Consider the following 18690-nt stretch of genomic DNA (forward strand, 5'->3'; position numbering starts at 1 on the left):
CGCTTCAACTTTATGACCTTGTGACCTTGTCTTTTAAGGTGAAGTGCTGTATCAGCCAAAAGTGATCCATAGTCCTTGTACAAATTGTTCTAATAACTGCTTTTTAAGCATGATCTGATTTATATATATGAGTCATGTGAAGAGCATTATTTGCATTATCCAAGAAAGCTACCCTTTTTTTTTGTTTGTTTGTTTAGGCTCTGTTTTAAATTAAATTGATAACACATGATAAATCTGAGGGCAGCACGGTGGTGTAGTGGTTAGCACTATCGCCTCACAGCAAGAGGGTTCCTGGTTCAATCCCAGGAGGAAGCCCATCTTTGCATGTTCTCCCCGGTACTCCGGCTTCCTCCCACAGTCCAAAGACATGCAGACATCTAAATTGCCCGTAGTTGTGAAGGTGAGTGTGAATGGTTGTCTGTCTCTATGTGTCACCCCTGCAATAGTCTGGCGACCTGTCCATGGTGTACCCTGCCCCCCTGTGACCCTCAAGAGGATAAGCGGTTATGAAAATAAATGGATGATAAATCTCCAGTAGCTATTGTCGTTCAGTATTTCAGAATTTTGTAATTGGTAGATTTACAAAACCTAAACATTATCATAAAGCCAATTTAAGATCACCCTATTGGTTATAACCACCTGTTGAATATATAAATATATAATTCTTAAATTTGTTTAAGAATTGTCCAGGATTAAAAAAAAAAAAAAAAAATCTTAATGGTCACACACACACAACACATTACTCTCACAACTCGTCAAATACGGACCCTTGGTCATTGGCCCTACATGTCAAGATATGATGCACTAGGTACCCCCGTTGTGTCCGTTTCGGACGCCTACAGACGGCATGTAATGCTTGTTACATGCAAAGTGTCTTTTCAAAATAAAAGTCTGTTTTCACAGTAAATGCTGCTTGTTAGATGCATACAGTCAAAATGTCAAACTGCTGCCTGGTGCGTCTTCAAGTGCTGCTAAAGGTACCTCTGTGCGTCGCTGTCTGACACTGTGGGCCACTGACGCCAAGGACCACTGGCCAAGCATCCGCATTTGATGAGTTGGGAGTGAGACCAGGTTGGTGTCCTGAAGTTCTGCATGTAAGCGAAGGGACACTGTTACTCCCAAAATAAGTTAACATACACCTAGAGAAGTTAAACAAGCTATTGAAAAACCAGCCACATGTCCATTCTCTTGCAGTATGAATGTTGCTACAGTTTCATTTGCACAGATTTTCAGGTAAATGTCCACCCCAGTGTGTGATTACTGTACGTGTGTGTATAATGCACTGTAATTTGTTGTGCATACACACATGCATGCCTCACTTCCACATTCACCTCTGACGGGTTGGCAGACAATGACCATTTTGTGATTTGATTACCAGTCCGCGGTCAATCCAAGAGAGCATCAATTTTCCTCACAGCAGGGCTCCCGTGGGATCCAAGAGTAGCCTGAGGCCCAGTAAAGGAAAGGAGGATAGAGAAATTAAAAAGGGAAAAAAAAAAGGCAGTTTATTTTGAATGGCCTAACATGTGGGTTGCAGACCACACGTAGCACACAGTCACACACACACACTGCACACAAACACAAGATGAAAGAAGTGTGGTGGATAGATATGCGTAATCTCCCCCTGTGGTATTTTTGTGATGTCTGGGCAATCCTGTAGCTAATCCTACTGTGCCTGTGTGCGATTTTCCATGCAACGGCTATCACCATGTGAGTGCCGGAAATGCTGTAGCAATCAAATTGGCTCCACAATATTGTACCACAGATTTTAAATATGCGAATTGATTTTTTATAACATATGTATATGTGTGCGTGTGTGTTAGCCTGACTACGCTCTAAATATAGCTTTGATATTGCAAACAATGTTTAAACAAATCTTCGAGGTCATGATGCATTTTGATTTTCTCTTGCCAAAAGATATTTGTGGTCATTTTGCACATTTCCATTTCTAGTTATGGCAGCACCATTGGCACCTGTCAAAACTCATCATTAGAGCAGGAGCACAGTTGGGCAGTTCCTAAACCTCTTAACACCACCCTTGGTGACAAGTGTATACTCCCTCTGCATACTTTCCCCACCAGTCTCTGCTGTATATTTGATGTTGTGGAAGGCGTCGCCTCCTGTGGTTTTGTGCCCTCTTCAGTGAAAAGTGGACAAGAATATCTAAGATACAGCCCTGGTTGGGGGTAAACAAAATAAATGGCATAAGACAGACAACTGGGCTGGGGAGGCTGTAAATATGGTGGTTGGAGCCAGTGCATTCACACGCTAGAGTAAATGCTCAGCAGTGTTGTGCCCTGCCATACATGCATGGCTCTCTCTCTCGTGATGTGTTCAGCCAGACGTGGTCTAGTTTGATAAAACATGGAAAAAGATTCAGATGCAAATGAGCCTGGATAACCGTGACAAGAAGTCAGCTTAGGCAGCACAGGACACTTCACATGCAAGCAGAGGGACAGAGCTTATGACTAGTGATCGTGAACATTGCCTGATCATATGTTCAATTTAAGTTTATTTCAGACTTATAGGTGCATATACAAAGTTTTGATTTGAAAAAATAATCTTAAATCTTAATCTTTGGCATGATCTCTTGTCCGGCACCTAGTGTGGCACCTCATCATCTGGATGTGCGTGCTTTTGTATACTGTTTTGAAAAACATATTGCTCATCCTGACACGCTCTCTTTTAGTTTCTGAGGTCACGCACACAGGGACATATTTCCTATTTAACTCCTCCTTACCATCGCCTGAAGCTAGGAGACATTGTCAGACTCAAAGATGAAGAAAATCAATGAAATGATTGGCACCATTCAGCTCGGCTCACTCAACCACTGCATGGCTCTTTTGACATGTCTCCATGTGGCTATAATGCTTTTTAATCACACACCTGCCTCAGAGGGATGACAAGTGAAAGAGGAAGAAAGGAGAGTGTGAAAATGAAGACAGAGAAAAGGGATTGAGGGTGAGCAGAGAGGAAAGAGAATTATGTGAAGCGCGAAGAAAGTGTGATGCAGCTGCGGAGGATGCAGGCAGTGAGACGGGATATTGCCTTGAGGTTTCCTCGCTGAAAAAGCAGGATGAAACAGTGAAAAGGCAGCAGGAGAAAGGACATAATAAGATTCATTCACAAATGTTTTCGTATTTTCGTTCTCAAAACTGAACAAGAAGACAGACGTGAAAATCTTCAATGGGATGCACACGCCCGGCCCAAAGAGGAATGAAAGTTATCAGTTTGTGCAAGTCAAGATAAAGTCTGCAAGAATGCATAAGGCACCTTGAGGGTGCCCTGTTCCGTTTCACCTAAATTACTTAGAATATTAAAATGAGCTCCTAAGTACTCTCTACTGTACTGTATATGAAATGTGTGTGTAAGCGTGGGCATGTGTGTGTTTTAACCCAGTGTCTACTGTGTAACCTTCACTGACCCTCCTATAGCAGTGCTTTCATTAATCACAGCATAGGTAAAAGATGAAGTAGCTCTGGTAATTGAATCTGGAAGCCATAAGGCCTTGCATTGCAGATTAGCTGTGACATCGTGACCTCCACCATGGTGCAGCCCATACAGAAGAGATTATACTTATGTACATGGGAAGTCAAGATGGTAGCATTACTCTTCTTTAAAGCGCTCTAAGTGCCTGGGCAAACTCTTGATTTTTCAAATATAGCGTATACTATCTCCCCCTTTCCTACACATTCCAACTGTGTGACCAACTGGATTACTTGGTGACTCTTGTTCTTTGACACATATCACACAGCTGCAGTTTCTCAGTTTGTATCTGGCTTAGAAATGTCACCCTCTGCTGAATGTAACTGCATCATGTAAAGCATAAACAGGGTTCCTTTGCATCCTGGAAAACCTGGAAAACAGTTGACCAATTTTCCAGTCTTGGAATACTCATGGAAAATGAGAGGAAAAGTAAAATGTCCTGGAAAATTACAAGTGTGTCAATATTCTCTTATTATCTATCAGAGCTCTTCAAGCTGTTGTTAGGATGAGCGAATCTCCTGAAAGCTGCAACAGCAATACGGGAGATAGCATTACCAGAGGCCGACCAATTAGCTCATTATGAACAGGCACGTTTTGAATGGGCGCTACATTAATGCTATTTAAGTGAATTGCTGTACAATACATCTTCAGGTGCATTTGCATTACTCTATAATCAAGTTATCATAATTTCTAAGCATGTAAAGATTATTTCATGGGTAAGTAATAGCCATAGACCGAATGTCTTTTATATCAGACTTTCAAAGAGAGGAACAAATTAGTGTATGGCGTGATCCCTGTCTGTCATACTAGCTAGATCATTGCTGAGAGTCCTGGAAAAGTCCTGGTAAAATGATCTCTAGAAAAGAGTAGGAATCCTGCCAAAGAATGTATTTTCAAAAGCCATCTAGATGTTTACAGGTTAATTCAGGTCTTGAGACAATCCATACTTTATACTACTCAAATAAAATGATATTAGTTTTTCATTAGCCCTCTGGTCAGTGGTTTTGGTCCCAGTGGTTGTGCTGCACTGTTGACTGGTTAAAGCAGTGGGGCTGAACTGACTCTGCGGGAGTGGATGAGTAGATAAAATAGTTGCGGGCACGTGAGAATAAGCGTACAAAGACAGCATGGGGACAGTTAATGTCACTGGATGTAAGGTGTGTTCGTGCACGAAAGGATATAAAAAAAGTGTCAAAAAGATTAACATGAGCCACCAGAGTGTGCAACCCTGTGGTGGAGAGATAATAGAGCCAGCAGTGGGTATGATTGGATGCAAGACTTGCTCCAGGTATGATTCCAGGTTGAGGATGTGCACGGATGACATAATATGTTATGTGGTGTGGAAAGAATTTGCGTGCATGATCAGTAGTGTGAACTGTGGTAAATGTCTTTTGGAAAAGTTGAAGTAGTAAAAAACAAAACAAAGAACAGTGGTGAGAAGGTCAGAGATGTCCTCGTAGATCATTTATGCACACTACCAAACAATTAAAGAAGCCTAGACAAAATATTGCACTGTCCAGAGGGGGACTGTAGCACTTGTGACACAATGACTGTCACAGTTCACAGCTCAGAGCAGGACCCAAATGCAGGACACAAGGCAGGCAAGATGACTGGACAAAAAGCAAGCTTTAATGGGAATCTGGTTGCAGGGAACAAAAACTGAAGGAAGAGTTCAAGTACAAAATCCAAGTACAAGGAAAAATACAAAAACTAAACTATGAGCAAATCAGAATGACACGAGGAACACGAGGGACAAGGGATAACAGCAACACAGACTATCTGACACTGAAACAGGGATAACACAGAGACTAAGGCTACGTTCACAAAACAGGGCTTATTTCTGATTATTTCCCCAGTGTGAACAAAACTCTGTCCTGAAATGCCGCACAGGGAAACAGTAACGTCACACACATGCGCGTTGGACCAACAATAAAACACATCACATTTGCAAAACAGGTCTTTGGGGAAAAATGAATGACATAGCGGTGCAAGCTTCATCTCCCAGATAATCGCCAGTAGGAAGGTGTGATGACCTCATCCTGAATGATAAGTAGCCATGTGCTCCTGTTTGGGAGAGTGTGTAGGGTATTTTCGGAGAAATGGCCCTTTGGAGCAATGGGCGTTTTCGGGGTAATTGGCTGTCATACAAATGGGCTTTCAGTCCAATAGCTCCATTAGCAGCTAGTGCTGGTAAGTCTCTATAGGGAGAGGTGTGGGTGCAGCTGGGAGAGGAGTCTGGAGTGGTGGGGCCGCCATGTAGAGGCTTTCACAGAGGAACAGTTCTTCCAAATGTTATGATGTCCAGGGCTGAATTCCAATACCTCTGTTAGTGTCTCATGGCAAAGCTGTCACAGCATGTAGGCAGAAAGTGTCTGGCAGTCAACCTTTACTGGCTGGCAACTGGGACAGTCTACGGTAGCAGTAGTACAGCTTCAGCAGCTCTCTGCAGGTTTAGTGCTCCGCTCCAACACTGTATGGTGAGTGATCCTTGCCTGAGCAGTGAAGTATGCTGTGCAAAAATCATGGACGTATGAGAGAAACACATGAATACTGGTACGACCATTCTCACAGCAGTCGCATGGCCCTTGATTAGATATGTATCAAATGTGAAAGTGACTCAGATCTGACAGGAAAAAAATGGATTTCTCTGCCCACACTACTCTTAAAAACATATTTGTGTCAGAATATAAAAATCAGATTTGGGACACATTTGCCTGTTATGCAAATGTAGCTGAAATGCACAAGGGAAGGAGAGTTTTTACAGGTGACTTCAGGGCTAATGAAGGACAGGTAAAGTAGGGCAGAGCAGATAATCAAAAAGGCAGGAAGACATGACACGTGAGGAGTTACCATCAAAATAAAACTGGACACAAACTAAAACAAAAAACCTGAGACCAAGGCAATGACATGTTTACTGTTGCATTTATTGATCATTTATATCATATATCTCATTATTTGCTGATACTTAGTCATATGAGCTGAATCCAAAGTGTTTTGGAAAGGACGACTCAGTCTAAGACCCCATTTATAACTTTCATTCCAGGTGTCTTGTATCAGAATAAAATCCAGATGATATTTGATATACTTAAATTTACACTTTGTGACATGTGTGCATTTCTGTTGGCCAGATCACACGTCTGGTTGCAATCTGTTTAGGGTTGCCTGGGCTTCGTGCAAGTCAGGGTCAGCCCTACTCCAGTCCAGACAGTGATTGTAATGCACCTGAAGCTGTTCAGTAGCTGCCAAAAAAGGCAAAAGAAGAATGACTTCAGTAACAGTAACCATTTAGCTAGGAAGCTAACAACTATCTATATACTAGATCAGATACTTGCTACATCCCAGTGTTCCATTCTCTGAGTGACCATATCCATTGCACCTGCTTTTTTTGCCTGTCTTTTCCGTTCATCCGTCCCACTCTTATGGTGGCAATATCTAAAAAAAATTCCTTGAGGGAATTTCTTCAAATTTGGCACAAACATCCACATTGAGTCAAGGCTGATTATAGCTTGGTGGTGAAAGGTCAAGGTCACTTTGACCTTGCATCTGTCACATTTCGTGAACGCGATATCTCAAAAACACCTTGAGGGAATTCTCTCAAATTTGGTGCAAACATTTGTTGAACTCAATAATAAACTGATTATAATTTAGTGGTCAAAGGTCAAAGGTCAAGGTAACCTCTCCAAATATGTTTTTAGCCATAACTCAAGAATTCATGAGTTAATTGTGACAAAATTTCCCACAAATGTCTAATAGGATAAAATATTGACATTATGATATCTTATATCCAAAAGGTCAAAGGTCAACTTCCCTGTGACATCTAAGTGTTATGCAAAAAACACTTTCTGGCCATTTGTCAAAGAAACTGAGGAGCAGAAGGGGAGACATTTGGTTAGATACTGATTTGCTGGTGCTAATTTTTGGTGCCCACTTTGAAACTGTACTGACTGTATAAATCAGGGGTGACCGAACTTGTTTGATGGGGGCCAGAATAGATAATGTGAAAATATTACATTTTCTTACATTATACACTTACATTACATCAGTTATTTAAAAAAATCCCATACAGATGAGACAAATGCAATACTTTCATCTGTCAATAAAAAATGAATTTTCAAAAGCCCTCGCTTTTGTCTCTCCGCTTCTTGTCTGTGGTCAGGAAATGGTGCATGTCTACAAACTGTATGACAGTCCTACCATGTTGAGGTGAACGGAAACAAATGCAAAGTGAATTTGCTTGATCAACCAATATTGTGTGGTGGACCACATATAGTATATTTTGAAAGACAAGCTGTGGGTTGTTTAAAATTGGTCTGCAGGCCCTAATTGGCCCCCCGGCTAGGTTTTCGACATGCCGGATATAGATCGTCTGTGCTGCCGTGTGTGAAGCATTTATGTTTTCACAGACATAAATGCTAACTGTAACTGCAACTTCACTGGTTCAAGGAGGCATACCACAGCGAGGTGGTAATTCTGTTTTTCTTTTGCTTTCAATTAGACTCACAGGAGGCAGACCTTGTGAGTGGGAATTTCTATAGACCACTTACTGAGGTAAATACCCTTGGGGGGAGTAAAGCTTACACGTGTCTGATACATTTACACCTTTTTAGTGTCTTGCTGGAATACATATCAAGCCACCTCTGGAGGTGTTTTTTAGATAATTGAATTTCAGTCAGTCTGTCTGAAATGTTTCTTTGATGCATTTACACTTAGCTATCTTTCATCCAAGAAACATGACATGAGTGGGTTAAATAGGTCTAATATTCTAGGTTTCTGAATATCATTTTAAGTCTTTTTTGACTATGTGAGATAATACTTTGCCTTCAGTTGGTGCAGGTTAACAATATTTGAACATACATACATATATACAGTATATTATGTAATCTTCAGCACCAGCATGGCAGCAACAACAGGATTCGATATATGATTTTTATGCCATGGAGAGAGCTCTTAAGGAAGAGCATTCACAGGGATTCAGACACACACTAACTCACATATCAATGGAGTTAATTTCCTTTAACCCCAATTTCCCAGTTGTGAATGTATTTTCCTGATCAATGACCCTATTCGTGATTGATTCTCTCTGGATCACGGCCTTGGTAACACTACAACTTATTACTGGTAAAGAGATGGCGCGGGCCATCTGATTTAATCTGAATTCCTCTGAGTATGTAAGAGAAACGACAGGATATGATGATGTCACAACACGACTGAAAAAGTAAAGTTTGAGAGAAGCTTTGCCCTTTTAGTGTACCGGACCCCCTGACCTTTTGTTCTGTAGCCTGTCGAATCATGTTGCCTTCACAGATCTGATGTTTCCTGTCTGCCTTAGTTGTTGCTAAGATAATGATGCGTGTGTGTGTGTGTGTGTTTATTTTTTATTTTTTGAGGGGGGGGGGGGGTGCGAAGACAACGACCCACATACTGTAGCACACCTCCTCCAGTCATGCTGATACTAATTTGACACATACAAGGACAAACTCACAGACACTCGCGCACACCCACGCACACAGAGACACACGCACACGCGAAGGATGAGTCATTGCTGGATCCTTAATTAGGACCATTTAAGCATGTTACGTGTGTCTCGCTTACACGCTTCTCTTTCCCTCCCTAATTCCTTCTCCTCCTCGTTACTTCCTCATCTCCCAGGCCGGATAAATATAGAAAGTTGTGGCCTCGGAGTCTCATCGACCACCTTCCTCCGTTTTTCTGCCTCTGCTTTTTCACAGTTTCACGGTAGCTTCCCTCCTGAGAGATAAGGTGTGGGCACTCGGTTAAAACTATGTATGAGATACAGGGAGACAAGGGAAAGGGTTGGGGTTTGTCGATTGTGTTATCTGATGCGTTGGAGTGTGTGAATGGTGCATGGATACAGTCATTACAAGAAAAGGGGGTGGAAAGGCTGAACGTGTTGAGAAAAGCAGTACAGAGTGTATAGGGTATATTGTGTAGAGTGTGTATACACTACATCATCCAGATGGACAGAAACAGACGTCGCTATTAGACGATTGCTTTTAGCACTGATCTATTTTCCACCCAAGTACCAACAACTCGTTTTGCACTGCCTCATTTGAAGGAACCTCCCACCTGTTTGCACCTCTCCTCCCACCTGTGTGCTCGGCACTGAGCACCAAAATAACACACAGACTGGCAAGGAGAATTTCAAGGTCAGGAAACAGTTAGATTGCGGCTTGCGCTGTGTTTCGCCAACACAAAAATAGGTTGCAGTAGTATTTCTTTTTTTGTTTTAACGTTTTGTATTAGGAATACAGATTTACCCAATATAGGTGCGCAATACAGTGAACAACAGAGAGGGAGACAACAGCGAACCACAACATCTACCTCCCAACCGCACCCCAACTTCTATATCTGTTTGAAGGTTTTCAGTCTTGATCATAAAGAAACTGTGATGGGATATAAAAGTATTTTGAGAAGTGAGAAGAAAACACAGACATGTAGCATATGGACAGTCCACTGCTCAACCGTGTTGCATGTTGGCAGAGGGAACACTTGGTGAATTCCAGCAAGAAGGACTGCATCTTCACTAAATACCCAACAGATAAGCTCTCAAGCTATGGGTTTACATCTCCATCTAGAAGAATAGTTATTCTTCCGAAAGTGCAGACTCATGTAACCACCCCAGCTACTTAGCGCTTTAGTTGATATAAAGGGGGAATTCAGACCGCAAGATCTGCCCCCACAGATAAAGTAGTTCAAAGAGCTCTCAGCTTTCTAACAATCACAGGATTAAGTTTAAAAAATATAAAATTGCAAGTTCAGTAGCAGCAGCAGTTGGCAGAGCCTTAACGCTGCTATGTTTAGGGCTTCATTTCCCAGTCAACCCCCCAGGAATGGCACTGGGCTGGGTGGCAGTTTTTTAGCACCGACCCCAATTGAAATTCAGGTCATGTCATGCCATGGATCCAGAAAAACTTTCCATCATAACATTATCCTACAAATATATAAAGTGTGTGAGTGTTTATAGTTATAATCATCAGGTCCAGTAAAATTAAAGACAGTAGGAATTGTATCAAAACATTATTTTGGTGTCGTTTTTGTTGAATGCACTCACAGGAGGAAACAGGAGAAACTTTTTGGCATGCCTGCAACTTTAGTTAGAGCGAATCGGCTGCCATGTTTGGTTTCCTCATCCATGTTTTGATACATCGAAGTTCCCACAGGAGTAAATACAGTAGTTAAAGCTCTCAGCTGTTAATTAGAAAAGCCAACTGTGAATGGAAGGTCAAAAGTCATTCTAAAATGTGCCCGCTGTTTTGGGGTAGTCAGGCAAAAGAGAATTTTGTTTCATTTGTGGTTAGTGTGTGCCTCTATCTGTATTTGTGTGAGTGTGAGAGTGTGTTTGTGCGCTACCAATTAGCCATGACACAGCTGTGCTTTCCCCTCCTCATCTGCTCCTTGGTGGGTTTCAGTTGAACAATAATCTGCTTTAGATACTGCCGCGCTGCCTCCAAAGCTCACTAGTCATCAATATCAATGCCTGATCTGACACAAACTCACATACATGCAAGTAACAGCAAAAAATAGACATCCAAAAGAAACGGAAGAATCAGATACAAAAGGTTATTGGTCTGCTTCTCTTTCACATTGAGCTCTGTTGATGTATGGTCGTGTGATGTGTTGTGGCACAGTGACGTTTTACCGCTTTGAAGTAAGCAAGGCCCCTAAAATATTCTCCTTATGTAACTGTCCCTGTTGCAAGGCCGCACGAGGCTGTGTGAGGCAAAGCGTAATGGTGGCGGGTATGCTTCCGAATGTGTGCGTGTGTGTGTGCGTATGTGCATACAGTATGTAAGCACGCATCTGTATGCACTCGTCTGCCTGCGTGCTTGAGAGACAGACCATGCTTTCTCCAATGTGAATTATGCAGACCAGGATGAGGGTGCGGGGCGGGGAAGATCCGGCAGTTACACAGCTTTTGAATTAGAAGAGTCAAAACACCCGGCAGAAAACACAACCTCATGAAACAGAATGGGGGGGTAGAGGAGGAGAACAGAGTGTCTATAGAAGGAAAGACTGCGGAGACAGGAAGTGAGGCAGAGAGCAGGAAAGAGGGTTTAGGAAATAGATTGGACTGTGAACACTAAAAGGGGAAAGAACATAACGGGGTTAGAGAGACTGGCACTCTGGGGTTTACAGGGTTTATGGTGTCTTGAAGGAGATGTTCAGTGGTGTAATGAGAAGTTTGGAATGGAAACAAGAGGCAGGAAAGAGAGCAACACAAGCAAAAATGAGGCATGAAATTCTTTTGAGAGTTTTGCGATACCTACAGTACCTTCTCCTGTACATAGACTCACCGTGTGCAGAGAAACCAGCCTGCTAATTTTGTGTAATTACCCTAAATAGCCTATGATTAGCAGGCAAGGAGCCATTTTTGTGTTGAACGGTGGGGGGTTTATCAGTGAATTTCTCTCTCTCTCTCTCTCTCTCTCTCTCTCTCTCTCTCTCTCTCTGTCTCTCTCTCTCTCTCTCTCTCTCTCTCTCACTCACACACACACACACACACACACACACACGCACACACCCATGCCACAGGAACAGAGCACCAAGCATAAAGTGGGCTGGTTATTTTTGGGACTGGTTCTTTTTTAAAAACCTCTCTCCCATAATTAGAAAGCTCACATTGTCTTGACAGTACAGTCAAGAGACATGACAGGTGTGATGTTTGCACCTTGTTATCACATGTCTATTTACAGATCAAGTATTGCTGATGTAATGAAGCCTATTTGACTATCCTCCTTCTGTTTTTTCTTTCTGTCCTTAACCTCCCTCTTCCTTCTTCACATTTATATCCCTTTTCCTGCGTTTCTCATCCCTGATTTCCTTCCTACAATCCTTCCTTCCACCTGTTTCCATGTGCAGGTATTGGTCAGGGTGTGCCGGTGGTGGCTCTGATCGTAGAGGGAGGTCCTAATGTGATCTCCATTGTGCTGGAGTACCTCAGGGACACACCTCCCGTCCCTGTGGTGGTGTGTGACGGCAGCGGCAGGGCTTCAGACATCTTGGCCTTCGGACATAAATACTCCGAGGAGGGAGGGTATGCACTCACATGTGCACAGTATGCTGTCATCCAAGGATAAAACACTTAATTATACAAATTGTATCCAGTGTGGAAAATATGTTACACCATGGAAATGGTCTTCCTAAGATTGTTTATGATCAGAATTTTGGATATATTGGTTTTATTTGAGTTATTATTATTTATCAAAACATAACACGCACACGATTTCATGTATACAGTACATACAGCAATGATGCAATTCTGTAGTTAGGCATTTTATGGAGAATGATACTGTAAACTTGATGCAAGAACTTGCAAACATTTATCAATTTTCTGCAATGTGCTAATGCACACACAGTTTACATTTTTAGTTATAGTCCTCATGAATTCAGTTTGTACAGCTTCATATATCGAGTTACAGATGAAGGTAATCTTGCAGAATCACATCACACCGGGGTCTCCGAGACAGTAGTGCTGACAGCCCCACAGCCAACCTTCATTTCACTTACTGATGAACAAATTTAATTTCCTTGCTTCCCCCTAACTGTTTTATTCTCCTTACCTCCATCTGACCCCTTCCTGACACCCTCTTTTTTTTCCTTCCACACCTCTGCAGCATAATTAACGAGTCTCTGAGAGACCAGTTGCTGGTGACCATCCAGAAGACTTTCACCTACAGCCGCACACAGGCCCAACATCTGTTCATCATTCTCATGGAGTGCATGAAGAAGAAGGAGCTGGTGAGTGTCACTTTCACATGTGTGCATGCACATATTTGCACATGCATTAGTATAAAGCAAACACATGAGCAGTATATACACAAAACATTGAAGAAGACTCACACAAACAGACACTTACACATGCACACACCATTACACCCCTAATAACAGTAACATCACCATTCATTTAAGCTTTGATGTCTCCGCTGTATGAAGAAGCCCAGAAATGAAATATATGTGAGGGAGGAACAAATGGATTTGTCAAATGAAGCTTGCTCATCATGAAACTTTTATTGAAGCAATTATCAACCCATCTTTTATGCATGACATGTAATGTTAAGTGGATGTAAATGTATTCAGATGACGTAGGGGACCAAATGGCCTCCACCTTGAGAGTCTGTACCCCTTTGGCAGTGTTTAATTCTCAGTCCCTTTAGAGTACTGTCAATCACATGAAACCAACCTCTTATTAATGCTGTGTGTATGTGTGTGTGTGTGTAGCATGGTATATTTCATGACAGTAGCAGGGGTCATGTTGCTTTCTTGCTACAGTCATTGCGCTATGAAGCACCAGAGCAGTGCATGCAAACACCCACACATGACCTTGCACTCATTCACAAGATAACAGTGTAACATCCTCTATGATGTAAACAAACAGCTAGCAGCTTTTGCTGTATCTTAGTTTTGCAGCAACACCAAGTTATTTACTACTTGGTTGCTCTCACCTCAACTCTCTTTGAACACATAGCGTACAATGTCTGTTGTAAAGGAGGGGAATATTTGCCAGATCAGTGACTGTTGGGATTGCTGGCTGCCATTGGCATTTTGCTTATGAATATATAATTAGTATACACACACAAGCATTACTTTATCACAACTTCTGATGTAAAACTGCTGAGCTAGAATTCAGTCATCAGCATCTTCAAACACAACAGCCAGGATGTTTTTTAAGATGACTCAACCAGGTATATATCATCAGGTTGTCTCCCCTGTTTGTAAAAAAAATAGTGTAGGTTAATCATTTCAATCTGTGTTTCAGTTATTATAAGCACAAACAAATCAAAGCACACACACAGAAACACGCACACACATACAGTAGTACACATAGTATTCTGCAAGCAGCCCAGCATTGGTCATGGTTGTGCAGCGTGTAAGTGGATTGATTGTGTTGTCAGTGGGGTTCCAGTGGCTGACTGATGCTCACACTGATGGATCTTCTGAACACAATACAGTAGAGCAGAACAATGGTTTGTGAATCATTCAGCAGGAGCAGCTGTACAGGCCAGATAATCTTTGAACTTAAAAAACTCTTCTACTACAACACTGAAAGGAACACTGAAAGTGCATTTTGGCAATATTTAAAAGTCCACCAACCCTGCTTCGCTCTTGCATAAATATTCTTGCGTTTTATCGGGCTATTAGGTTTTTTTTTCTGATCATTCATTTACTGCCAAAGGGAGTAACATCTGGGGATACACACCTCATGTGGCAAAGTGGTGCAATAGAGCTGCTGTGTAAACCTGTCAAATTGGTACGTCTGTATAATCACAGATAGCAGAGTGTGGGAGCAGGTAAATCCAACAGTGGGATAGGTGTTTATATCCAGGATGCTGTACTTCATGTAGTATGTATGAATGTGAAAAGAAATAGTCATCTGTGTCTTATAACCTTAACAATGCCATAAAACATTAAGCAATGACATAAAAGTTTGATAGCATACTCTGACAATGTGTTCAGTGGAAGCAATCCTTGTATAGTATGTCTTCCAAAAAACTCAGGCTTTTCTCTGTGAACACAATCTGCAATCATTAGTGCCTGTACACCGTGCACAGTTTCAAAAAGTCCACGTTGATTATAGTTAGAGAAAGAGAAATAAAGAGAGATATATGTGTTGTCTCTCTGCTGTCTGGCAGTCTTTCTCTCTCTCATTGAAGTAGTTTCAGCAGCCACCTATTTATCAGGCTGATAGGCATCACAGGGGCTCTCCCCGTGATAGTGCTCCGAAAGTTACGGATCGGTGTGTGTATGATTGGTGGGGAGTAACTCAAAAGGAGAAGGGAGAAATAAAAATGAGCTTAAGAGAGATCTCCCATTGTTCCAGGCAAAGCCAGAAACACTTCAGTAATGCCTTGCCTCGAGATGCTCAAAAAAGTGGCCCCTGTGTGGTTTCCTGATTTTGTTTGAGAAACCAGAACATGTATAGCCTATCTCATATTTTCTGTGTTTGGGATGTTTATAGGCGTGTACCCCCAGAGGGTGCAGGTGAGGTCTGGGCTTTATAAAAAGGTAGCTACAAGGTGCCAGACTGTAAGCAGCATGCATCCAAGAGACACAGCACCGGAAAAGCCAAATACAGTGAGGGGACACGCCAAATGAGAGTGAATCTGGGGTTGGCTTTGACTTTAATTTTCATTGGCGAGTGTGTTACAAACAGAAATCGATGATCCTGCATAGTATACCTCTAAAGTCAGTCACTTGACCCCTGATCATCAGACTGAGCCACTTTTCAAATCTCAGATTTAAAAATGCTGCAGTACAACTAGATTTAAGAAGTATAGTAGCATAAACGTATTACTGGGAGGTTGTTGGTTCAGTCCCCACATCTGCAGGATAAATCTGGGTGGAGAAAGTGAAAAGCAGCACATTCCCTCCTTCACTGTTACCACTGAGGTTCCCTTGAACAAGGCCTTTAACCCTAATCACTCTAGTGGAGCAGTGACTTGCAGCGTCAGACACTGACGAAAAAGCCGCTCTTTAACGTTGGCACTATATGTGGCTGGTCACCGTTATAGTTTAATGGCACTCTGAGGCAACAGGGGGAAATGCGGTGGGACACGAACAAAAGTTAAGGTGAGGAAAGTCCAAGTAGGGTGGGTAGGAGTGGAGGTAGATGGAGCCAACAAACATTGACTTTCACCCAGGAGAGCAGTGTTTGCGTCCTGTAAGATTATAAAGCCAAATCGTGTTCTTTTTTCCTAGACCTTACCACGTGTTTTTGCTGCCTAAACCTAATCTTAGTTATTGAAGGCAAAAAAACATCAACTTGCGATGTTTTACTGACATAGTGCGTTAATTTTAAAGGAGACTATGTAAACGGTAAATCTCCTGTGAAAACATAAGTGTATTTTGGAAGAAGACAATGTATGTAACAAGCATAACATGACACTACGTCCCAGAATGTCAACATCCGACGCACTCAGGCTGCCTTTCACAATGCATCTGGACGTGGATAGTCCATAACCAAACGTCGATGTGTTGCAAAAACAAACAACAAAGAAACAAAGAAAAACATTCCTTTTGAGGTGAGGCCGAAACAAATCTCCCAGGATATGATCATAGTGTTTTCTGGCCTCTACCTACTGCAGCAGTTCACCACTTTTGGTCTGCAGGGCCAGATTTCTAAACTTGTTTTTTATTCCCACTTGGGAGACATACTTGGTACTGCATTGATACAAATGTTTTTTCATGTCTACCAGTATATTGGTCTACTTGCGCCGGCAGTAGCTGGCTTCCCCCAATAATGCTATGGAGGTAAATTGGAGAAAATTACAACACGCATAAACATAAACAGCACACTTAAAAACAAACTGAAACTAGGAGAGCACTCTTGAAAGTGCAGTGTCTATTGGCCACTAAGGCCTGTGATATGCAGCATTCCTGCTGACAAACAGACAAACAAACAGAACCAAATAACCTCCTACAAACAGGCCACAGGTTAAATACCTAGAACCTGCAAGATCACTGAAGGCTGAAAATGACGGACACTGAAGAGGAATTTACAAGTGTGTAGCTTAGACTTGAGAGGTGTAGACGTTGCAGCTTATACCTACTATAGGGATGCAGTGGAACCATATGAGCTCTAAAGCACCTGTACTACAATCCCATTTCATTTGTTAACACCTGTGTTCACCCGTGTACACCAAAGTCAAGTAGTGTCAAACCTATGTTAACACTCAGGTTAGAAACAGGGTCACGGAACTGTTGCGTTGACTCATTCACACTGGCAGCAGATGTAGGTCTATCCTGGGTCAGTGCAGCGGTCTGAAAGGGGTTAGTGTGTATGTGTGTGTGTGTGTGTGTGTGTGTGTGTGAGAGAGAGAGAGAGAGAAAGAGAGAGAGAGAGAGAGACAATGAGAGTGTGTGTTTGTCTGTGTGCCAGTTTGCCTGTGCTTTAATTTTTCTGGCTCTGCAGCAGGAAAGCCAGAGAGTAGGAGGAAAAGAGAAAGACTAAAGGTGACTGGCTGGGATAATGCATGAGAGAGGGAGAGAGTGTGTGTCTGCTTAAGAGGGCAAGTGAAGAGAACGAGGACGACTGAAGAAAGGCGGTGTCTTGCTTTTCCCTTACTTCCAGCACGTTGGTTTATTCATGTAGACATTTTGTGCTTCATTTATTTCCCTGTTGCCTCAGCTTTGTTTATCATACTGAAGGGCTGTTTATGCTTTATATCAAGAGGCAATAAACTTTAACATGTACACACTGAAATGTATATAAGTGTGTACCTCTTTGTTGCTGTCCTTGTTTTAACAGGCACCATAGCCATTTTTTGCTTTAATATTATCATTTCAAAATGCCACATGATGAATTTTAATGATTTTTAATATGTTGCTGTGAAGTCAGTTGGGCAGTAAATTATAAAACCGGGAAGTGCTCTTTGCCGCTACAAACAATTGTGCCAGTTATCTGCTTTATGCTTTCATTTGGTCTAATTTAGGAGTGTGCTGGATCATTGCCCAGTAAAAAAAAAATCAGCTCTGATAGATGATAGATTTTTAGGCTCCGAGTCGGAGAGGGGGGAGAAGAGAAATAATTGCAGTGCTAATCAATAAATAATGTGCAAGCTCTTGAGTTTTACTCAGCGGTAACAGATGTTAAGAGTATAGATGATGTGTTGTACAGGTGCAATGAAAGGGAATAGTTAAAGACAGCACAGGCCACATTTATATCCATTTGTCTAGATGATAAGGGTAATTATCTTCCTTATATATTCAGATCACTTATCTTGTGTCTTTTATCCTTTCAACATAAAGGTGGAAGAATTTTGTATAAATGTTAAACAAGCACAGTGAGAAGACTACAGGCAGCGTGTGAACGAGTGCCTTTAAGTATCATCAAGGCTTGTTGTAAAGTAGCTCTTTTTTTTGCTAGAAATGTGTGAATCCAATTCTAGGTCTAATTAAAAGAGAAGTGCCTCTATCTACTTCCTCCTCCTTCTCTCTCATTCCCTCGCTCTTCATCTGTGAGGAGGAAGGGGCAAGATGACTGTCCTGGTATCTCCCAGCTTGGTATGAATAATTGAGTCTAGAATAGTCCTTATATGTTTAATTCGGATTAAATATTGAGGAGGAACCACCAACCCACAATGTTCCCCCGCCTCCCTGACAAGAGAAACTAAGAACGAGTAGGAGGAGGATGAGGAGAGAGAGAACGAGTGACTTAAATGGACCATGAGAGGGAGAGGGAAGGAG

The 18690-nt window shown here is 41.9% G+C and overlaps 1 protein-coding gene across 4 annotated transcripts in view; it reads left to right on the forward strand.

Moving 5' to 3' along the window:
• Positions 1-18690, forward strand: part of trpm3 (transient receptor potential cation channel, subfamily M, member 3) — a 182272-nt gene that overhangs the window by 111720 nt on the left and 51862 nt on the right. For all 4 annotated transcript variants that reach the window (XM_050051553.1, XM_050051550.1, XM_050051551.1 and 1 more), the window contains exons 7-8: positions 12367-12541; positions 13122-13245. In XM_050051553.1, the coding sequence (XP_049907510.1) occupies positions 12367-12541; positions 13122-13245 (299 nt within the window). The remainder of the gene's footprint in view (positions 1-12366; positions 12542-13121; positions 13246-18690) is intronic.

The sequence above is a fragment of the Epinephelus moara genome, chromosome 8, assembly GCF_006386435.1.
Source record: "Epinephelus moara isolate mb chromosome 8, YSFRI_EMoa_1.0, whole genome shotgun sequence".
Classification (NCBI taxonomy): Eukaryota; Metazoa; Chordata; class Actinopteri; order Perciformes; family Serranidae; genus Epinephelus; species Epinephelus moara.